Source organism: Aspergillus homomorphus, assembly GCF_003184865.1.
Source record: "Aspergillus homomorphus CBS 101889 unplaced genomic scaffold BO97scaffold_8, whole genome shotgun sequence".
In the NCBI taxonomy this organism is placed as follows: domain Eukaryota; kingdom Fungi; phylum Ascomycota; class Eurotiomycetes; order Eurotiales; family Aspergillaceae; genus Aspergillus; species Aspergillus homomorphus.
In genome coordinates, this window is record NW_020291894.1 from 233858 (window position 1) to 241913 (window position 8056).

The window sequence follows — 8056 nt, forward strand, 5'->3', positions numbered from 1 at the left end:
GTACTTTGACTGCATTGCATTCTGTCCGCACTTTAGGCTTTCGCACCTTAGGCTAGGACGGACCTCCAGCGACTATACATACATACTATCGATTGATTGATCATTGATCAATGATCAGACATTCATACACGATCCGTGATCGATAGCTATCCGAGCCCTCCTCCTGCCCTTTCCATGACCTCTAACTGGAGGGATTTATCGTGGTCTGTTCCCCCAGAGAAATTAACCCCGAAGGCCTAGAGCCGTCCATTTGGGACGGCGTTGATCCCGGCTCTCCCTCCCGGGTGCTTTTAACCCTTTACCCGTCGGCCAGGTTCAAAGGGAAGGGGAAAAACAAAATTGACCGAAATCAGCCCTGGCGGACTTTTAATCTTTGCCGAGGTTTGGGGTTGGGACTGTTCGCCGCTTTTTACCCCGTACTTAGCACTACGGTAAGTATGTACTTGATCAACAATAAAAATCACATGACAACAATCAAATTGAAAGGAAATGAATGGATGGCGTCGAATAGTCTACGGTGATGAGCAGCCACAGGGCGACGTGTTTGTCAATGAAAGAAACAGGCGAGCGAGCGGTCGCTTAATCTTTCATCACAAAGAACATGTGTGATTGATTGACTGGGTTTTCAGATTCTTGTGGTTACTTTGTAAAATTATAGAATTGTAGTGCTACTGTACTTTGGTGGCCTGGTTTGCTTCTTTACCTCTCTGAAGCCGACTGGACTAAGGTGCCTGTGCCAGGGGTACAGTACATATGCGACGTAATCTAGATTCGATCTTCCAGGCTGCACGGCGCTCGCTGGTTTCAACCTTCCTTGTCATTAGTAGGGCTCCCCAGTCGCATATGTAGAATGTTCTATATATCCAGACCTGACCGCCTATAGATCGACTGCACCTCAGGTCCTAATGCGTTAGCTAAAGCAGTGATTGATCTATTCTCATCGACAACGACAATGCAACATTGAAACCACACACCTGTCCATCCATCCATCTGACACACTCACTGACTCCTCCCCCGACAACAATCACCTGAGACAGAAGACCTTCCACTCATTTTCAATAATAATAATAATAATGATCAGCCTTACGCTAAAGAACCGAGAACAAAGGAACGGCAAAAAGGAGAGGAAGAGGAAAGGGGGATAAACCAACATCCATCCCCTCCCCTCCCCGAAGTTCCAAACCCAAGTGCCGCGGAACCGCCACTGAAATATACCCGTCCGTCCACTAGCCGCCTAAACAAACAATCTTGAATTGAACCCCCTGGTCCCGTCGGCACCAAATCACAACTAGGGCTTGGTTCAGTCTAATTTCTGAGTCTGAGTCTAATTAATGTAGCCCCTACGGTAGGAACCGAACTCCCGAGAAGGGAGAGGGTTGACGATGATTAACCGCGCATTTGATTCCTTTTTACAATTTTCCAAACGGTCGGTCGATTTCTTGTATTGGCCGTAGGGTTGATTCCGTTTCCCCCCCCTCCCCGCGGCGCGGAAGTTTCCCCTCTCGAAATTAGCCAGGGTTCTATCTGTCCGCTCCGGCAATGCTGTACGGCAAAATGAATGCCGCGCTTTGCTTTGAGCTCGCTTGCTCGCTCGCCCGCACGGAGTTTGGACTGCTTATTGAAAGGTGGATGTATGTGGATGGCGGACTTTGTTCGTGGCTGAAACCGAGGGATGACTGAGGGTGGAGGATGTGGGGGACAACGTGCGTACGCTGCGCTGTGTAGGCTCCGCCTCTCTCATGGTACGGGACAATATACCTAGTGTAGTAACTCGTGAAGTAAGTAGGCGGAATAATCAACCCCGGAAAACAGCCTTGGAGGAGGAACGGGGGCCATTGACAGTTTGGGGGTGGCAGAGGCAGCGCAACCAGCAGGTAATGCTTATCTGCAGATAACTGAGCAGTTGGCCGAGGGATGGCCTGGTATGGGAGGCATAGTAAGCTCACAGGTCGACCGGGGTGTCAAGAGATGGTTGACCGGCTTGTTGTCCGTTCATGTTGGTTTGACGTTTCGTGTGACCACCCCCTGCGATTCTCTGAGTATAAAACGAGAAAGGGGGATCGGTCAGGCATAGATGTACCTGTACATACTCCATAGCTGGGCAGTAAGTAGTAAATTGGTGGGTCAAAACTGGGGAACGGGTATCCAGAACTTTCTTTGTACTGGGTCCGGTCGGTTCGTGCCCGCAGGCCAGACAATAGCAGGGGTGTTCGTGGTTTGTTGGTTCTGGCGGTTGGCAACCCTTTTGACAGCGGGTATAGCCCTCTGGTTCGTGTACCCCAGGTTCCATGGCTGAGACTTGCACTTTGATGGAGGTCCCGCAGAGCTGTGAATCATCTCTACCAAGAGTCCAATCCAAGACTCTTGTCTCCTCTGTGCCAATACTCTTGTTGTTGCGGTTGGATATACAATATACAACCGGAGTAAGGAGCAGCAGAGCAAGGCTTAAAGAAATAGCCGGGAAGGGAAGAGCTCCACGGGCGGATACCGCGCATGGGTTGGGGTTGGATTAGGTACCGACTCTCTCATGGGGCTAGAACTTCGTCCTTTGCTATCGACATTTCTATTTTCCCATCTTTGTCGCGATCAGCGCACGAGTTGATTCTCGAGTCGTGTTTGTCATGGACAAGGCATGGCGACAAAAATACCACCACTACCACCACCACCAAGATAATCAGTTTGTTTGCCTGACTGACCGCCAGATCGAGAACGAAAGAGAACCGCGGATTCTCTCCAGGGGGCAGGGCTCGATCGCATCACTATCTGGACGGATTATGCACGGTGTATGTGTGTGTGTGTTAGACTGGTAGGGACCAGGCTTCAATCACCACCAGCCAAATCTCCAAAGCCTAAACATGTTTGAAACTTCCTAGACTCAGAGTGCCACCAGAGTTCAACGCTTACCCACTTCCCACAGCTTCCCCCCTCCCCACTCACCGTCATCGCGAAAGATGTACATTACATACATACTACATCCTGACTTACAGCGGGCGGATATGTATGTCTCTCCTTCCCCCCTTCCACCCCATGCTGCACATCACCCAGCCTCCAATGATGGATGGATGGATGTCAAACATAGGGAGCGGTGGAACCTCGAGGCCTCTTCATCTGATCGGCAATTTGGAAGAGGGGGGGTGGGCGAGGCGCCTTTTTGTTTGAGCTGCAGGGTGAGTGAGGGTGAGTAAGAACGATCGAGAGCAAGAGAAGGCTTGAGCGAACAACAGCTGGACGGACGACTTTCACACACCGACTAATAGACCGCAAGATCCCGTTGCAATGCACGCACGACAACCCAAACCACCAAACCACCACCCTTTGGCCCCCCCCTGATTGAGGTTATCGCGGGATCCGAGGTGTCAAGGAAATGGTTACGTCGTGGAGGGTCAGTGTGGTGGTGGTAATGGTGGTGGTGATGATGATGATGATGATGATGGGTCGGAGTGAGAACGCCATCCAGACTTACTCCATATTGATTATGGATACTATTCCCACCATTGGGTAGGAATTATGGATCATCTCCGTCGGTTTTCCCCCCCTGAGCCCTGAAACATGAACTCGAAAGATTGGGGGGGGGGGGGCCTGGTCGGTGACAAATCTGCCAGTCCTGACGAAGTTTCTGATAGATGCCGTAAACTGTGCTATAGAGTCTCCGGATGTATGTCAGTTGATTACTAGTTTACATGTTGTGGTGTTGTGAACTGTCAGCTTCCTGATTTGGGGGTGGCGGAGAAAGAAAATCACTCGATGAGGGGAAAAAGCGTTGGTCGGAAAAGATGGCCGGGATTTCTTTTCTCTCTCTATCTCTCTCTCTCTCTCTCTTCAGTCTTCATGCTTGAAGGATTTAAGATCTTCCATTTGGATAAAGTCGAACCTAATAAAATAAAATAAAATAAAATAAAATCAACTCCCATGAAGTGAACCCGGAAGCCCCATCGGCAATCTTAAAATTCGCACCTTTGACTCATCCTTTGACAGTTGGAATTCCCCCCACGGCCTGGAATTCCATCCGATCTTCCCCGGGCCCGTAGTTTAGGATTCGCTTTCGTATATAAATAAATTCCCCCTCCCTAAAAAGCCCACGGTCTGAAGATGAAAAAAAAGGGAAAAAAGAAAAAGTGATAGCTCCCACGTCTTGATGACCAGGGTTGGCTGTCAGATTGATCGAGTCCACCTGCAACGATTCATCGCGAAGAACGACACATACATACAGTAGTACTCATCCAATGTACTTTTGTGGCTCTTCCCAGGAGGGAAATCGAAGTATACTGCCCGTGGCTCAACGTCAATAACAACAACAACAACAACATCAACATCAACAACCACGACCTCGACGCGAAGACCACGCGTGTGCAAATCGTGACTCGGGTACTTCTGGTACTACTACTTCTTCTTCTTCTTCCTCTTCCTCTCGTCTCTCATCCCTTCGTTCTCCTCGTCGGACGCCCCTTCCGCCTGATCGCCGCGCTTGACTTGCAGCTGGCGGAAAATTCCCAACTCGGCTTTTGTTTGGTTCTTTTTCCCGTGGGGGGCGCATTTTCCCTGAATATTTCCTCTTCGGCTTTTTCCCTTCTTTTCTTGATTTTTATTTTATTGTTTTCTTTTTTAATTTAAATTAAAAGAGAACAATAAAATAAATTAAAAAAAAATAAAGAAAGAAAAATCCAAGAAAGGATCTATCACTGCCAACCTCTCTCCCCCCCAAATGCAAGGGAGTCCAGACCAAAAACGCCTCTTCCCCCGATCGATCTGGCCCTGCTTCTTTCATCCGCATATACTTACTTATTAACTATTTGACTTCTTTCACACTCACTCACACACACCTTCATTCACCTCGAACTCTACTCTCCGCCATTTCGATCGTCCTGTCCATTCCCACCCCCAAGCTTTATTTACTTCCCCAGTTCCTCTCCTCCACCTTGGAGAAGGTCGATCATCTTGTTCTCCCCACATCCTATATCTACTCCTCTCTTCTCCCTCCTTCCTATCACCACTCTCCACTCTTCCATCGATACATCAACAACCTCAACACTCTCAACACCTCAACACCACTACACCACCACTACAACCACAATATCTCTCTGCGACCGAGACCATCTACCATCCGATTCATTTCTCTCACATCGCAGATCGACTCAACTCACAACCATGTATCCCCTACTTCCGTGGAGTCAAAATCAGTCGAGCGTCCGCTCCTCGTTGAGCGAGGCCACCACCAGCACCCAGACCGTTTCCTTCAGCTTCAGCTATGGCAGCTCCTGTTCGCCTAGCTCATTGCCGCCTCCACCGCCTCCTTCGCCTAGTGACTCTCTGCTCGACATCACGCCTCGCAAGTGCTCCTTCTCCAGCAGCTATGGACTGAACAACTCGTGTGCTTTCCCCTCCTGGCCAAACCGACCATCTCTTCTGAGCGCCGATTCCGAGGGTTCGACTGCGAGTGCTTACCTCTCCGATGAGGATCTCTTCCCCAATGGTTCCCCTTCGGACAGCGCCATCGATGAGGAGTCCGCTGCACAGGATCCCGCCATGGACCTGACGACCGAGCAGCAGGTCCAGATGCTTCGCGCCGCGGCCGATGAGGAAGCTCAGCGCGCGCGGTTCCTGGCCCAGGTGCAAGCACATGCCAGAGCCCAGCAGGCCATGCGTGTGGCTCAAGTGGCCGCGACAGAGCGCGAGAACGCCAAACGCAACAAGAAGCGCAAGGCCATTCCGGAGCGGAAAAGACGCACCACCTCTGGGACCAAGGCGACCGTATGCCGTGTCTAACGACCGAAAGAGGGTGTTTCCTTTTCTGGCTCTTGTAACATCAACCACATCTCTCAGCGTTCTTGTGCATGTTTCACTCTCGATACCCCCCACGGTCCGTTTCGTTGGAGATTAGGGCTGTCCCATGATCAGCGCCGATCTATCCGCAGCTATTGGGCTTTATCATATGCGATCAGCGATTCGCATCCGGCTCTTTTTCTTTTTTTTATCTTTCGTCACCATCTAATTACTTTTTTCGACTTTCCTTTTTCTCGTCTCTTCTGTATCTGGATTTCGGGCCAGATGATCAGGCTCTTTTTCCTCGAAGCAACCAGTCAGAGTTGTTTTTTTTTTTTCTCGAAGGACTCTCAGGCTCCGGACATCACAAGGCGCCATGCATCCGATTATTCTCGAACGGGGATTTCCCATCGGCCGGCAACCAGGGTGAAGACGACGATGACGACAGCGAGAGCCGCACGTGCGCGAGCCTGGGGTTACGCGCCGTAGCCGGCGGGCGGAATTGGCAGTCCGGAGTTTCCAACCACGCTGTCTGATTTGGTGCCCGAGCGCTGGCTGCCTGATTATCTAATTTCCCCTTCGCTGTCGGCGCATTTGATTGAATTGACTGGAATTCCTTCCAATTTCAATCAACCCCTCCTTCGTTACTTACTTCTTTATCGCCTGTACTCCCCCCCCCTACACCCCGAACAGGGCGTTGCACTGCGGGCTGAGCCTATCAATCCGCTTGATCTCACCGCCATTGTCGAGGCATGCTCTGATCGCCTACCTTTCCCCCGATAGTCAAGTGAAGTGACTCACTCAAAACTGACTGGCATGCGCTTTGATACTCGACTCGGACAATGCGGACTTCTAACTCCCTCCCTGAAGATTCATGATGAGGCGAGATAACGACCGGTGCCGCGCATTCCTTGATTTATTCTGTTTTCCTATCTACGTACACTCTTAGCTTACCACCACCACCACCCCTTCCCCTCCCCTTCCTTAATGTTTCATTTTCCATGCGTTGTTGCGACGGTGTTGGCGGTTCCTCATTATTACCTGATAATCATGTTTTCTCTTTCCGCCCATGCCCATGATTCTCCGCCGGTTACTATTTTCGGGATTCAAGCGCAGTTCTCTCATCAGCTGGATTATCTGATTTCCGTTATTGTTTTGATTTTGTCTCTCACAAGCGTCTCTTTACAAGCGTCCGTCGGATGTTTAGATACCCCGTCATGTATGTATGCCTCTTCTTCTTCGCTTCGCTTCTTTCCTTTCCTTTTTAATTACCGTTTTTATTTATTCCCAGCTCATACCCCGAGCATGTTACACAGAACAGCTCCAGCGTTACTTGCTTGAAATTGCATAGCTCGGCGAAACATACCCCAGCGATGAATGTGCTTGCTGATTTGCTTGCTTTGTTTTGATTTGTTCCCTTCTGTCTTGCTGGATAGGGATTGAAGGAACCGGGGAGAATCAGGATGAACTGATATTTGAGAATATTACCTTACATCATACACATTCTTCTTTAGAAACAGTAATAGTAACAGTAACATCAGTAAAGTAAACTCGAGTCCTTACGAATGAATATCTTGATTCCAATCATCGATAGGTATTTACTTTGCACCCCAGAAGCAAGACATACACATATATAGAAAGTACCCGAACCCACTCAGTCCTTGCAATCTCCGTCTCTGGGTCAGCTAGTAGACTCCATGTTCAGCCGCTGGCTGGGCTAGGCTGGCTGGGCTAGGTTGCACATGGCCTGGGCTTGGGCTTGGGCTTAGGGAGTAAGTCCTGCGGTAGGATTCCGGGGAATTCTGGGGTGGTCGTTGTATTGCTTTTTCGGGGTTTTGTTAAGCCTTGGGGGGGGGGGGAGGTAAGTTGGTTCTTGTAGATATGGGGTGAGGCTGGTTGGCTACTTGCTTACTCGCTTGGTTTTTGTTTGGAGATGAGGGTGGGTATGCTTGGTTGGTTGCTTTCTGCTAAGGATGGTGGTTTTGAGTTGCTGTTCCGGGTTTTGTGTTGGATATTTAAGGGTGGGTTGGGTATAGGTTTGGGGGTTGTGTTTGTGGTCTGGAGAGGTGTGTTCGTGTTGATGTATAGAGGACGGTGGTTAGATATGGGTTTGGTATCGATGCAGGATGAGGATTGAGTATCAGGATTTGATTTGTACATTATAAGATAAGAAGGAAGATAGGAACGAAGGAACGAAGGTAATGAATATCTAACGCTGAGTCTATGATATTAGAGTAGGATGTACTGTTTGGACTGTACTAAAGTGACCAGTATACAACACAACAAACCAAAAACC

General features: G+C 49.5%; 1 protein-coding gene across 1 annotated transcript; it reads left to right on the top strand.

The window, feature by feature from the left end:
* Positions 1-4840: 4840 nt before the first annotated feature.
* BO97DRAFT_272249 (uncharacterized protein) lies at positions 4841-5904 on the top strand. Its single transcript, XM_025690998.1, has one exon. It carries the CDS (start codon positions 5146-5148, stop codon positions 5761-5763), a length of 618 nt encoding a protein of 205 aa, XP_025553694.1. The 5' UTR covers positions 4841-5145; the 3' UTR covers positions 5764-5904.
* The last annotated feature ends 2152 nt before the right edge of the window (positions 5905-8056 follow it).

Excerpts from the sequence above, each read along its gene's own strand:
- BO97DRAFT_272249 (XM_025690998.1), top strand. The coding sequence starts at position 5,146 with ATGTATCCCCTACTTCCGTGGAGTCAAAATCAGTCGAGCGTCCGCTCC.